This window comes from Marmota monax, unplaced genomic scaffold (assembly GCF_021218885.2).
Source record: "Marmota monax isolate L192 unplaced genomic scaffold, Marmota_monax_Labrador192_F-V1.1 WCK01_AAM20220418_F8-fsc00025, whole genome shotgun sequence".
NCBI classification, from domain to species: domain Eukaryota; kingdom Metazoa; phylum Chordata; class Mammalia; order Rodentia; family Sciuridae; genus Marmota; species Marmota monax.
Window position 1 is genome coordinate 9470639 of NW_026691950.1, and position 16392 is coordinate 9487030.

The following is a 16392-nucleotide window of genomic DNA, read 5'->3' on the forward strand; positions in this document are numbered from 1 at the left end:
TGCTAAATAGGTAGACAAATGAAATAATTTCACTTCTTGGTAAAATAAAACAAGATAACAATATCTAGACTATAGAAGGTGCTCATGTTTCTTCCATTTCTAATGTTGATACATACTTTATCACTGGCTCTGCTCTTGGTGGACTATAAGAGTCAATGTTATATTTTTATCACATTAACACTTATGCTTGACTCCAATGAATAAAAACAAAATTAAGATTGATTCTATCAGAATAAAAATAACCCTATTCTGGAGATATAAGGATTCTGTAGCTGTTACAACAGAAGCCTGCAGAAACACACACTGCCTGATTTTTAGGCTCTGACTCTACCTATCATTCACTGTTCTTCAATCATCAGAAACATAGCAGCACATTCTGAAATCAGCAAAGGGCATTTTCTTCCTACCAAATATTAAGTCTGAAAATAAAAACTATTTGTTCCAATTCTAATAATACTTACCAATTAAATCCCTTTTTCTGTTGTCTCATTTGTGGTACTGTGCATCAAACCCAGGGCCTCGTGCACACTAAGCAAGCCCTCTACCACCGAGTTACACTTCCAGCCCCTGAAATCAGTCTTTGATCACACAATTACGACTCCACATAAAAACTATGAATTTAAGTCTCTCGTGAATAAGATAAGGTTACAGCACATGCTATGTGATCATTCTGACACCCTTTTCTTATTAAGGAAGTAGGTATGGCAGATAAATGATTTATTTCTTTAATAATATTGCAATATTATACCCTATATACAGTAGGGTGCTTTTAGTCTAAAGTCCAACTCTTGGCTAACCATTTAATTTAAAAGCTCCATTCAAGTAGGAATCAGAAGAAAAGGATCAAGAGGTCCATTAAGGTTCTATTTTAACATCAAATATAAAATTCATGTTTAATTCACAGCCCTTGGATAAAGTACCATGGCATCGTCCTTTGAGATGGATTTGCTGATTATACCATTGTCTTCCTTGCCTAAAACCAAACCCACATACATCAACTATGATTTCAAGTTACAGAAGGTATCCAAGGGCAAAATCCTTCCAATCTTGCCCATACTTCACTGGCCTGCATTTAATTCAAACACAAATTTATTTTAGGAGTTCTTCTTTATGGAATCTGACCAAAGCACACACTTTGCTTACACTAAAACAACCCAAAACAATCCTTTCTTTTTAATCTCATATTTTGCCAAATTATATAATATGTAATTAAGTTAAATAATCACAATAGCAGGGCTGGGGATGTGGCTCAAGCGGTAGCGCGCTCGCCTGGCATGCGCGCGGCCCGGGTTCGATCCTCAGCACCACATACAAACAAAGATGTTGTGTCCACCGAAAACTAAAAAATAAACATTAAAAAAAAATTTAAAAAAAAATAATAATCACAATAGCAGGCATAATTGGCATAAACAGGTTAGATTAAAAATACAACCAATTCTCAGGAAGCCCACAACTTGGCCTGTTGGGAGCAGAAATGGTGGCAAGGGAATTCAACAGTCTGCAGCAAGCAGACTGCTAATCTGTTTTTCCAGAGAGAACAAATGATATTGGTAAACCCAGTGAAGTGTTTGAGAATGTCTATAAAAATGTTTAAATATTAGGCTACTTGACATTTAAAGAAAGTTCAAAAATGAAAACATTTATCAAAAGCAAAGAAAAAAAGTTCTTCCAAATATTGACCCACTGAAAATACATCAATTCTACAAATATTTTTGTTAAAGAAATCATAATTGACCATAAACAATTTTACAGTTAAAAATATATGGTGGGTTTCTATGTTTTCTAAGCTGGACTTATACTCAAATGATCCTCTCACAAGTATAATTGTCCATCCATCGTACGATCTTATCTAATATGCCTTAGAAAAATCTTTTAAAATATGGAACAATTGAAGAAGTTGGAAACAAACTGATTCCAGTACAAAGGTATGAGATTACATGCCAGTTTTTCTCTAAAATAGCTTCCTTCTTTTTTTCTTTTGCATTGTTCACCTGAAATCCCTCCACAATCTTAATGTCTCCTTTCATTAAATGAACAAAACTAGAACACCCCTTAAGTGAGCTAAACCAGTTATATTTTCATGAGTTCTAACTAAACTACTACATTTTCTCTATCCCAGAACCACCAGTACTTACAAGTTCCTGCATCTCAGCATAAGTGAACCTTCTTGTTTATGGGGGATCCATGTAGGTTCTATTCTATTTGATACATATTTAGTATCAAATATTGAGATTTGACAGAAGGACTGTCATAAGTAAACTGAAATTTAAGGACCAGACCTTTATTCTTTTCATGGCAGGGGGTGGGGATGGCAGGGATTGAAATCAAGGGTACTCAACCACTGAGCCACATCCCAGCCCTATTTTGTATTTTATTTAGAGACAGGGTCTCACTGAGTTGCTTAGTGCCTCACTTTTGCTGATGCTGGCTTTGAACTCGTGATCCTCCTGCCTCAGCCTGCCAAGCTGCTGGGATTATAGATGTGTGCCATCAGGCCTGGCTTGGAACAGACATTTTAAAACCAAACCTTTGTATATTGCTGGCAGCTGGAAGTCACAGCCAAAGGGGCCCCAGCAAACTTCCAGCTGCCAGCAGTATATAAATCACCCAAGAAATTCTTTAACTTTCAGAGTCATTCCCAAATTTGAATTTTACTTTTGAAGAAACAAAAATTGGGCAAGGGTACTCCTCAAAGTACCTGCAGCCTCAGAAATTTTGACAGACAGGAAATTCTTCAGTACTCCATTATTTTGGTTAGTTTTAACCATGATTTCTAAAAGAACATATGTTATGAAAAAATGTTAATCACCAAATTGAACCCTTATTTACAAATTAATATAAATTACAAAATCTAACTATGCTTGGTAACATGTATGCTTTATTCCAAAGACTGTAAGATAGTTTTTAAAAATACCAGATCAAGTTCAGATACAAAAGGAGCCACATAAATGGCATATTACATTTAAACAAAGTCCAATCATATAGGCTGTGTTATAACAGCAGTGTTGTTGTTATAGCAAAAGCTAATGATTCAAGACTGAAAGTGAAAGGAAAAGTAACTCTTTAATAACTTTGTAACTGTACATATTAATACATTCATATTTTTGCTTACACACATATACACTGTTGAACACAAAACTCTGCTTACCGATTTATAGACTTTAATTGAAATTTAAGGGGTACCAACCCACCTATGGCCTCACCTCCATTTCACCCACCCAGGTGAAGATGACTTTTAATAGAAATACATTGTAGAAAGCAATATATATTTATTTATAAAACTTAAAAACTCCTTCATTCTTTTACATAATTGATATTTTCAATGCAGAAACTGTGGTTTGAACTACAGACAGCTCTTTTTAAACTGCCACAAAACAGTGTTAGGGAGACTATAAAGTAATAGGGACTCTCATATCCTGTCCTGAAGAGGCTAATCTGAGAAACGTTTTAAAAGTAACATAGCATCTTCTATCCAAATTTTAAAGGAGCATAGAAATTTATACTAAGAAGCAATCATCTAAAGGTATAAAATGATACATAATTGAGTAATAATTACATAATTATTTTAATAGCTAAATTTAGTCATTCTAAATGTTCATGAATGAAAGAGTAGCTGGACAAATCGTTGTGTCACACAATGGAACACACTTCAAATAAGACAGAAAGATGTTTATGATGTACTAACTGAAAAAAAGAATGTATCAGAACCATTTGGACAATAAATCTCATTTAGATTCTACTAGTAAAAATGTGTATATACATGTTTAAAAATATGTGCATATTTAAACTGTGTGCATTTTTAAATATGCATAGAAAACAGCTATAATATATATCAAACTTGCAGATGGTTTACAGAAACCCTCTTCTAATAAATATTTCATTAATTTATACAAATAGCTATTTACTCCCTAAAATATAAAAGTTCACAATATTTTATATTATTTATTAAATATTTTATATTATTATTTATTAAAATTGTTTATACAAACAATTTTAATCAGAAATTTTAAAACAAAATAATTTTTTCCATTTGTTAGTTACTATGTGCAGAATTGATTTTTGTAACAAAAGTACTACAATACAAAGTAATCATCTTACATTCAAAGACTACTCCCCAACCCAGGGCTGGGAATGAAACCCAGGCCCTTGTTCATGCTACACAAGTGCTCTACCACCAAGTTACAACACTTGCCCCTAAAAAATTGTAATACTCACACCAAATATTCACTGTTTTTAAGACTAAACAGTGAGACCTACTTTTTAAACAAAATTTAAGTTGTTTCTATGATGATAGATAAAAACTCAGTGTCTTAGTTTTTTACTTACATATCCTAAAGGTTTTAACAATAATATTTTAAAATATATCACCATCAAAATATTTTCCAAAAATCAAAACTGTCAACTTTATTAATGGTTTTATCTTAATTTTTTATAGCATAAAAACGTCTCCCTCTAAACTCAAAGCAAAAATTTCAATATTAAAAAATTTAAGCCAACTATATAGCTACTTTATTAAACATTTTTAATGTTTAAACATGATTTTTCAAATAAAGATTCAGGATCACTAGAATTCATACTTGTAAAATAATTTTACTTTCCTAAAATCCTTTTTTGAGAGGATAGAAAGCAGTGCATTTTTACTTTACCTAGTTGCTGATGTTGGTATCTGTCATAATGACTGTGACAGAAATTGCTCCCATCTTGCTCCTCTACTGTCTTCTCTGATGAAAGCGAACTGAGACGTCTCATCTTTAGTAATTTTGGGGAACTTTCCTGAATGCTATCTCTAGTATCCAAAACCATGTCTCCAGAAAGAATGGGAGGAACAACTCTCTTTAAAAAATCCATTTTAAGCTTTTTCTACATTACTAGACCCTGTCACAGGCACACAGAAAAGGTGCCTGTATACTTCCTTGATGAGAAGTTAAGTGACACAATTTGTGTCAAAGAGCAAAGAAATGTCATGTGAATTTAGGCGGTGCTAAAACTCAGCAGGTCAACTGCCAGCTGTTGGGAAGCTGATTTTTAGGACATTGACTGTTCATGCTGATAACAAACCAAACAGACTATATACACATACTTGTGTGATGGGTGTTAACAGCAATACTGAGACCATAAAGTATTTCATATCTATCCATTTTAACATTTAGACTTCACTAGGATAATGTAAAGACAAATTTACTTTGGTCTGAGGTGTGTCTTTTACACTTCAATAGTTACTTGCATTAAAAACATATAATCCTTACCATTGTAAAAATTCAGTTATAGACCTTGGGAACAACAACTTCCACAATACATGAAAAGGAATCACTGACAACTTTACAGTGTATTATGAAAATTCTGATGTACTTTTAAATGCACACTCAAAACGACTTTCCTTATTAAGATCAAATCAACTTATCAGTTGTAGTAGTAGAAATTCTAGCATGAATTACCAAAATTTAACTCATAATTTCAAACAGATGGCTCCAAGAACATAAATTTGAATAATTTGAAGTATAAATATTTAAAATCAATAAACACAGTAACCAGTAACATATATTTTCAAAATAATTGAGCACTCTACTTAATATTTTAAAATAGCGAAAGTAGCTCATCCTACTGCCTTAATGGAATCCAGAACTATGACAAAAGAGACCAGTGAAAGGGTGCCTGTAAAAGACTTTGAAAACTTAAAGGCAATATTTGTTTCTATCCCTTCCTTTGCCTGCCCTCTGGTGGGGGTGCCAAGCGAACAAGAAGGAAATAAAGAAACAAAGGGAACTGAGAAAGAAGGAACGCCCTAAGTAATCACATTTGTAACTTCGAAAGACACACATTTTAATAATAACTTGAAAAATCAGATTCACTTAGTGAAAACACATTCACAGTCTCATTCTTCCAATACACATGAAGTATTTATATCATATTTCTAAAGATGAAGCAAAAAATGATCTCTAGGGGTATTGGAGAAAATGATTGTAATAGAAAAACAAGTCAATGTCTGGTTCTGAATTACTTAGTCTTTCATCCTATCTTCTACTACATTACTTATGAGGTTGACTATTCCTTACTTTATTCACTCAAAAGATGTTATCTGAAGTTCCTTTATAATCAAGCATCAAAACAATAGGCAGTCTCAGACGATATGTAAAAGATTAATGCAAATTCTGCAGAGGTGAAAAACAAGGAAATCAACTAAAAGAAATTTCTCACCCTAAAGCAGAGGACTCTTACAAGGGAAAAAACACTAACTTTTACAAAAATGCTTGCTTAAGAAGCACATTCTCTTAACCCCTGAGCCTAGAAGGATCACAATTAATATCCAATCAACCCATTTTCCAGAAGGTGGAAAAAACTGGTGGGAACCACAAACTGTGCCTTACTGCGCCTAAAAGTTATCACTGTGTTTCCAAACACACTCACTTGCTCCATCTTTCTGTCTCTGAACATGGCCTCATGTTCCATATAGCCTGGGTCTGTTGTTTGCCTGAGGTCCTGTGCAGGTCTTATCTACGGAGCCCAGAAACACAGTGGTATACAACACACGTTAATCACAGAGGGGAAGCCACCTTGGTGTTGTTCATGATACACAGCACAACCAGCTGTGTAGCTGTGAACCTCAATGTTCTCAACGGCACTTTCAACTGCTGAAAGGAAGGGGTTGAGGTAAAGGGGAAAGCATAAGGTGTTATACAACAGACCACACACTTTTATTCGACTTTCTTCAATCAACAAATACTTGCTATGCAACTTTTATAATGATCTGTGCAAGATAACCAAGGCACTGAGACGCATGTCCATCTCCAAGAAGGAAAACCAAGTCTTCCAGCTATAATACTGCCTATAGGGTCGGCCCAATCTTCATTGAGCCTTCACTGGAGTTCTGTTTCCTCTGCCCAATCTGCTTCCTATCTCATCCCCCTCTCCATAGGTGTCAAATCCTAATAAACATCCTGCAAGCTACACTCTTTTTTAGCACCAGCTTCCTAAGAACCCACCCTGAGATGTGGAGCCAGGGAGAAAGCAGGGCATTCCAGTACAACACTGTACCTGCTGCTGCTGAATCTCTGAGGAGAAAATGACATGAAATCTAATTTATGGTTGCTATTTCAAAGCATGCTAGGTAATCATCATAACTTTGAACTTGCTGTGGATCTGATGTTGAATGTCCCCCAAAGATCCATGTGTTAAAGGACTGGCCCCAACTTGGGCACTATTGGGAAGTGGTAGAGCGTTTGAGAAGTGGAGCCTCATGGAAGGAAGCCATTGGGCGTTTGTTCTTGAAGGGGATTGTGGGACTCCAGTCCCCTCCTCTCCTGCTTCCACACCATGAAATGAGTAGTTTGACTCCACCACACACTCCCACCATATGTTGCCACACAACAGGCCCAAAACAATGGGGCCAATCGTTCATAGATAGAACTTCCCAAATTCTGAGCCAAAACAAACCTTTTCTCTTAATAAGTCAATTATCTCACATATTTCATTAGAGTGATAGAAACCAGACTAACACAAGTTTCAAGGGGATCAAGGAATTATAATTGAAACTTGAAGCCACAATACAACATTCAAAAACCCTTTTAGACCTTAGTCACTATTTAGCCTTTAGAATATTTAGTATAATCTTACCGTCTGTGTCACTGAAGACAGTAATTTCTTGGTGGTAATGTGGATCATCTAATTCTGACTGTGTGACTTGAGCAGTTTTGAGAATGAAGCATTTAGATGTGAATCATCCAAGACTCAAATGAATGGCTTCAGCTCTAAAGAAAAACAAAACACCATATTTACACATCAGCTATGTTTGTAATAAGTGCATATTTGTGTTAGTCGTATGCATTCTTTTGTATTAGTTACCTGGTGCTGCAGTCATCCTCATTCAATAACACAGCATTACATTTTCTCTCAGTTTTTACTATGAAAAATTCCAAACTAATGCAAAATTATTCACTGGTATCATGAACCCCTATCCCATTAGTTCCAGCTTCAACAATTAACTCAGAATATCATGTTTCATTTATATCTTTATTTATCTTTTCATACCACACACTCTGGATTATCCCAAAGCAAATTTCAGACACATGTAGAAAATTCAGTATGTATCAAAAATAAAGATTTACTTTTTCAACATAAGCCAATCCCATTTTAATACCTACAGTATATTAATAATAATTATTTTATAACATCAACTACCAGTCAGTGGTTAAATTTTCCCAAATATCTTTCACTCATCCTTAGCCTCCCCACTGGTGACTGAACCCAGTGATGCTCTACCATTGAGCTACATCCTCAGCCCTTTGTATTTTTGATTTTGAGGCAGGATCTTGCTGAGTGGCCCAGGCTGACCTCAAACTTGTGATCCTCTTGACTCAGCCTCTGAGTCACACCAGTCTTATAAATGACTTTTTAATAGTTTCTAACCCAAATCTAAAGGAAACCCATACAGGCAATGGTAACTGTCTCCCTTCAATCTCTTCTAATCTATAGTTTTCTTCCTCCCTTTTTCATTTGTAATAAGTAATGCTTACTAGCTAATGATTGAATCCATATACCAATGCCTTAACTCAGTAACATTTTAACACTGTTATTATTCTATTCACTAAAATAAATATAGATTTGCAAAAAAAAAAAATGTTCATACACACACACACACACCAAGTCTACTATTTATCCCATTTACAGATAAAAGTTGGGATGTACATTTTTCAGTCTATAATTATCGTAACTCTGAGGGGATCATGAACTGTGAACTACTATACAGACCTGCAACTATTTTGATGGCTATTAAGAATAAAACCAATGGAATTGTTCTTTACAATTTATAAAGATTCACATGTATTCATGCACATTATGTTTCACTACCATTTTACTACCATTAAAGGTCTCAACATTTTTCAATAGTTAAGTAAGACTCAAATTAGTCTTTATTTACTTATTTATATAGTACTGAGTATTGAACCCAGGGGCACTCTACCACTGAACTACTCCTCCAGCCCTTTTTAATTTGAGACACGGACTCCCTATATTGAGGCTAGCCTGTAACTTGTTATCCTCCTGCCTCAGCCTCTTGTGTTGTTGGGATTATAGTCAGGTGCTATCATGCCTGGCTGAAGACCGATTTTTTTTTTTTTTGCAGTAATGGGTATGAAACCCAAGATCTCTCACATGCTAGGCAAGTGCTCTTCAACTGAGCTACAGCATCAGCCCTCAAAGAACCCTCGTTTAAAATCATAACCAGTCTCGTCCCTTTTGTTTGTAACAGAAGGAGTTAGCTCTCTGAAATATTAACTTTGTACTTAAAATTCTTAATCTGAAAATCATTCAGTCCAGTTATAAAAATGTAATATAGCCTGTGTACTCAGAGGACTGGATAACTAATCATGACTAAGGTCAAATTTTCAAAGCCAAAAATCTGGTGAACAGCAAAACACAAATTCATTTACACTTTGCATTACACTTGCACATAATGGTGGGTTCAGTATTACATGTTTCTACAGGCACACAATATAACAATATAATTTGGCCAATATCATTCTCCAGCACTCTCTCCTTCTCTCCTGCTTCTGGACCCCGGTCCCTTTCCTCTATTCTACTGATCTCCCTTTGATTTTCATGAGATCCCCAACCCCAACTTTCTTTTCCTTTTTCCTAACTTCCACATATGAGAGAAAACATATGACACTTGACTTTCTGATTCTGGCTTATTTCACTTAACACAATGGTCTCTAGTTCTATCCATTTTCTTGTAAATGATAATTTCATTTTTCTTAATGGTTAAATAAAACTCCATTGTGTATATATATCATATATTTTCTTTATCCATGTATCTATTGATGGACACCTAGACTGGTTCCATAGTTTGCTACTGTGAACTGTGCTGCTATAAACAGGGGTGTGCATGTATCACTATAGTATGATGACTTTAATTTTGTAGGATAAATACCAAGTAGTGGTATAGCTGGATCATATGGTAGTTCCATGACTAGTCATTTTTATTATTTTTTTTTTATTTTTTGGTACTGGGGATTGAACTCGGGGGCACTCAACCACTGAGCCACATCCCCAGCTCTATTTTGTATTTTATTTGAAGACAGGTCTCACTGAGTTGTTTATCACCTCACCATTGCTGAGGCTGGCTTTAAACTCACAATCCTCCTACCTCTGCCTCCTAAACCACTGGGATTATAGGCATGAGCCACTACGCCAGCCATACCTAGTCTTTTGAGGAACCTCCATACAGATTTCCATAGTGATTATACCAAAAATTTACAATTAACATCACCAACAGTATAAAAGTGTTTCTTTTTCTCTACATCCTCTCAGAATTTTTCAATACTTCTTCAGTAGATATGCAGCCTTCCTATTTTCAGCTTTTAAAAAAATAAATGTCTTTTGGTTACACTGAAAACACTTTGAATCATACTTCTCTAGTTTCTTTAGAGGTTGTAGTAATAATTTCTGGCAAGGCTAGGTTTTGAAGAGTTTTTATTTGTTTTGAGGGCTGTTTTGTTTGGTTGGTTGGTTTGGGACAGCTTTCTTGCATATTAATCACTTTTTCATCTTGTCTACATACACATTATTTAACAAGGAATTTTCATTTCACTTGACTGATTTGGAGAACATTTTATCTAAAAGAAAAGTAATTGTTACATCACTTTTATACTACTTTTGAGATAGTGAAGGTCAGAGAGGTTAGGTTAACTGTATGTGGTCTGCTGTTTATGTGATCAAATGCTGTGATTTCTAATTTAAGAAAAAGGTCAAATAAACAAGGAGGTCAGCTGGTATTTGACAATACTAAAAAGAAGATTGTAAATAGCCAAATAACGGATGATTTGAAGGGCAAGACTTTTCACCTGCAGTGGGAATATAAATCTAGACACTTCCATGTGCAATAAAAATAAAGAACAGCAGCTCAGCTCTGGTGCCTGGAAGAACCTAAGGGCAAATAAGGCCCTCCAGGGACAGCCTTGCTTCACTTTAGTCCAAAAAGTGTAAAAGAGAAAGTTGAATGAGTATTCAGGTAATACATTAACTTCATTTCCTTTTTGAAAAGAATTTTTTAAACAACCAATAATGCTGCAAATTTAATTATCTTAATTTTTCTAAGACATCTGATTCCATGAACTTCTGATATAACAGAGTACATAATAACTGAAGAAGCACCAAAAGTTAAGAGTGAATGAATTTCAGTGATATTCATTAAAGTATTCTTAATACTTGTCTGTATGCTTGGAATACTTCATAATTAGAAGAGGAGAGCAAGGAAGTTCTGGTGCCTAGCACAATGTAGATTTGAGCTCAGCAGTAAAGAATGACTCAATTATTATGTAATTAATACAAAGTCAACTTCTTAAAGGGCTAGAATCCCTGCTCAGAGTTTTTAGGCAAAGGCTATCAGGAATGCTACCATTCCTGTAGCATGTCACAGAAAGGACTACCCCACTGGGTAAGAAGACAAGGGAAAATTACATCAAAGATTCCAGCTCGAAGCTCTAAATTTGACTTCAAATGTATTTTGTATTATACTTTCAATACCAGAATATGTGGTGACCTAAAAATTCATCATATTTTCAACCAAAGAGAGAAACTACACTGCAAGACATGACATCTATAAAGGCCAATTCCTGCTCTTCTTTTAAATTAATGTGGGACTCTTGGGAGGCCTTTTAAAATGATGCAGAAAAGTAAGATGATGTAAATATTCTGACAGCCTTTGAGAGTAAGGATGTTATAGTTTTCATATACATTTAAAATAATCAGTGCTCCTATATAATACCAAAATAATTATGGAAAACAGAAAAGACAGTAATTTTTTAATCTACCAAAGATTGTACAAAACATGAAAAATCTACTCATGAATAATCAAGGATTGATAATGTCATTATTCAAATATATTTTAAATGTGATTGGCAAAAATCATGAAATTAAATAATTCATGGTCATCCCTATAATTACCAAAGAACACCCATGATTCATAACAATGGTAGTATCACACTTTAATCTTTAAACAATTCACTTTTTCTCTGATCATTTTAGAAAAGCTATAATCTTTATAATCTTTTAACTTTTATAATTTTTAAACAGCTTTATATTTTTAAGCTTCTCTCAGCCATTCTTTTTAAGAAGTATGGAAACATACTAATGCAATCACAGATTACATGACCTGCTAAAAAAATGCTGTATAATGATATTGAGCTAGAATAATTGGGCTTCACTGCAAAAATCCAAATCTCCTGCTGATAAAGCAATGTTCTCTGCAGGTAAATTTGTCAACATTTTGTTGATTTCACACTTTGAGTCAGAACAGCAGTTACTGTCATACAACTTGATCTAGGGAAACAACCAGCAAATTTTCCATTCACAATCTTAAGGGAAAGTTTTCCTTGAAGGTTTTATTATTGAATTAAATGAAAATAACACCAGAGTACAAACTTTCTTATATATTAGTGAATTAATACATATTTTTAGAATAATTTCTTATTGTATTTCTATGTTGGCACAGGGGGAAAAAATGGAATTTGACCAAAAATGATCATACAAATGCTCTCCACTCTACATAGTAGCCCAGTAAGACATCAATGTGGAATGCACTGTCAGTCTGTATCTCTGGAATATAATTCTACCCCTAACTTCTAAAAATCTATTACTGTAACTATTCCTCACATAAATTAACAGAAATCATACACTCAACCAATATTTATAGACAGAACTATCTGCCAAGAACCAGGGACAAAAGAGTGAATAAAACAAAAATCCCTAGCCTTGGAATTTACTTAAAGTGGGAGTTCAAGCTTGAACTCCCACTTTATTTTTTTTATTGACTATTTTTTTATTTTTTTATTTTTATTGTTGGTTGTTCAAAACATTACATAGTTCTTGATATATCATATTTCACACTTTGATTCAAGTGGGTTATGAACTCCCATTTTTACCCCGTATACAGATTGCAGAATCACATCAGTTACACATCCATTGATTTACATATTGCCATACTAGTGTCTGTTGTAGTCTGCTGCCTTTCCGATCCTCTACTATCCCCGAGTTCAAGCTTTTTAAAGTTATTTCTTTGCAAATCTGAAAAAAATGAAGATTTGTCATCCCAAAATGCACACTTATCTAATTTTACACAGTTTTGTGCCTTTGTAATCTAACCACTAATCATGGATTAAAACTCTGATTAAAATCCTCTTTATACTTCCTTTCTAATCCTACTATTTATAGGAGATAGTTTCACAATTTTACTATTCATCGTGAAGGGCAGTACTTCTTTTTTGCTCTTTTAACTACTTAGAGCCCTCAAATTCAATGAGAATGCTTATTTATTCCATTTGTACCTCTCATGAATTTCCAGGTTATCAGATTACCCTTTATTGATCTTGGACTTTCCAGAATAATCGATCCTAATGTCTTCCATAGCTTCATATAAGGGACTTTCTGATTTCATTTATTCTCTGGGCTCCCTTAAGCCAAAACATCCCTCTCCCCACCCAAACCTACAGTTAGAGTCTTTGCAAAAGTCTCCCCTAAAATCTCTGAAAGAAGATATGCTCAAGAGAAACACAGTAAAGCTTAACTATTAACAGAAACTATCAATTAACCAAAAATTTTCAGTTCTTGCTTTTTACAAAAAGATAACATGTTATGCATTAAAAAATTATTTTCTTTAAAAAATGCAACATCATGGCCACGATCTACATTCTGTGGGGTCGGGCTCCAAATTCCTCAATAGGACACCCATAGCACAAAAGTTAATAACTAGAATCAACAAATGGGACTTACTCAAACTAAAAAGTTTTTTCTCAGCTAAAGAAACAATAAGAGAGGTAAATAGAGAGCCTACATCATGGGAACAAATCTTTACTCCTCACACTTCAGATAGAGCCCTAATATCCAGAGTATACAAAGAACTCCAAAAATTAGACAATAAGATAACAAACAACCCAATCAACAAATGGGCCAAGGACCTGAACAGACACTTCTCAGAGGAGGACATACAATCAATCAACAAGTACATGAAAAAATGCTCAACATCTCTAGCTGTCAGAGAAATGCAAATCAAAACCACCCTAAGATACCATCTCACTCCAGTTAGATTGGCAGCCATTATGAAGTCAAACAACAACAAGTGCTGGCGAGGATGTGGGGAAAAGGGTACACTTGTACATTGCTGGTGGGACTGCAAATTGGTGCAGCCAATTTGGAAAGCAGTATGGAGATTTCTTGGAAAGCTGGGAATGGAGCCACCATTTGACCCAGCTATTCCCCTTCTTGGTCTATTCCCTAAAGACCTAAAAAGAGCATGCTACAGGGACACTGCTACATCGATGTTCATAGCAGCTCAATTCACAATAGCAAGACTATGGAACCAACCCAGATGCCCTTCAATAGATGAATGGATTAAAAAAATGTGGCATTTATACACAATGGAGTATTACTCTGCATTAAAAAATGACAAAATCATAGAATTTGCAGGGAAATGGATGGCATTAGAGCAGATTATGCTAAGTGAAGCTAGCCAATCCCTAAAAAACAAATGCCAAATGTCTTCTTTGATATAAGGAGAGTAACTAAGAACAGAGTAGGGACGAAGAGCATGAGAAGAAGATTAACATTAAACAGAGATGAGAGGTGGGAGGGAAAGGGAGAGAAAAGGGAAAATGCATGGAAATGGAAGGAGACCCTCAGGGTTATACAAAAGAACATACAAGAGGAAATGAGGGGAAAGGGAAAAATAATACAAGGGGGAGAAATGAAGGTCAGTAGAGGGGGTAGAGAGAGAAGAGGGGCGGGGCGGGGAGGGGAGGGGAGGGGAGGGGAGGGGGGATAGTAGAGGATAGGAAAGGTAGCAGAACATGACAGTCACTAGTATGGCAATATGTAAATCAATGGATGTGTAATTGATGTGATTCTGCAATCTGTATATGGGCTAAAAATGGGAGTTCATAACCCACTTGAAGCAAAGTGTGAAAGATGATATATCAAGAACTATATAATGTTTTGAACAACCAACAATAAAAAAAAAATGCAACATCAAAAACCCTTTCAAGCATCATTATGGTATCTATTCAATGTTACACCTTTCATATCTATAGCTTAAAAAATTATACAATGGAAATTGCTCTACCTAGTTATGATTTTAAGTTCCAGTAAGATCAAAAACAAAAAAATATTCATGCAAATTTGATAGGCATATTTTATGTTTTTATAGAACAACTTGAAATAAAAGGGTTACCAGTTTCATCAAAATTTTAAGTTAGAGAGGGCTGGGGTTGAGGCTCAGTGGTAGAGCACTTGCCTCACATATGTTATACACTGGGTTCCATTCTCAGCACCGCATATAAATAAATGAATAAAATAATGTCCATAAAAAGGGGGGATCTGGGGCTATAGCTCAGTTGGTAGAGTGCCTGCCTTGCATGCACAGGCCCTGGGTTCAATCCCCAGTACTATTTAAAAAAAAAAAAAAAAAAACTTAAGTTAGAGAAGGGGAGCAGGGAAGAGTAGCTAGTTCAAGGTCCTAAGGCAGGTACAGGATCACAGTTTAGTGTCCCACATTTGTCTTTCCTCTTCACCTCAATTTACCGCATCCAACAAGCTTAGAGAAGCCCAACTTCTTCCTCAAGAGAAACTATGAAAGCATTCATCCCATAATGGTTTAGATCCCCTATATCTCCCAAATTTATTGCTCCAAAACAACTTCTCTAAACTTAAGGATGATGATCTGTCATCTGCAATCTCACAATGTGTATTAAAAGACTTCAAAATTTTTATGATTTTTTATCCCATAATGCCCCTTCCAAAGCCAATTCTAGAAAAATAATCAGAAATGCCCATACAAATCTATTTGCAAAGATTTGTTTACTGTTATCTCTATGAACAGAATATTACAGCAGAATGCAAAGAACAAAAACAGAGGGCCAGTTGGAAAAAGTCATAATATATTCATAAGATGAAATGTTATTAATTTGGAAAAAGCTAGCCTAGTGCAGTGGCAAAACCTGTAATCCCAGCAATTTGGGAGGCTGGTACTGGATTGCAAGTTCAAGGACAGATTCAGAAACTCAGTGAGGCCCTAAACAACTTAGTGGAACTCTGTCTCAAATTTTTTTTAAAAATCAATTTTTTTTTTTTATTGTAGATGGACATGATACCTTTATTTATTTATTTTTATGTGGTGCTGAGGATCAAACCAAGTGCCTCACATGTGCTAGGCAAGCACTCTACCGCTGAGCTATAACCCCAACCATAATACTCACCATATATTTATAAGAGCAAACACAAAACAATACATATAGTATCTTCCCAACTGTTAGAGATAAAATTACGTTTCAAAGCAAAGAACAGCCTGTAACCCAGTGGTTTGGGAGGCCAAGGCAGGAGGATTACAAGTTCAAAGCCAGCTTCTGC

At 35.0% G+C, this 16392-nt stretch overlaps 1 protein-coding gene across 9 annotated transcripts in view; it reads right to left on the bottom strand.

Moving 5' to 3' along the window:
• Positions 1–16392, bottom strand: part of Fryl (FRY like transcription coactivator) — a 242248-nt gene that overhangs the window by 175252 nt on the left and 50604 nt on the right. For 6 of the 9 annotated variants that reach the window (XM_046459245.2, XM_046459000.2, XM_046458835.2 and 3 more), the window contains exon 1: positions 4647–7591. In XM_046459245.2, coding sequence (XP_046315201.1) covers positions 4647–4848 — 202 coding nt within the window. In that variant the 5' untranslated portion in view covers positions 4849–7591. Of the gene's footprint in view, positions 1–4646; positions 7592–7611; positions 7746–16392 lie in introns of those variants that run through there. The other 3 variants (XM_046459142.2, XM_046459078.2, XM_046459167.1) reach the window with 2 other exon arrangements.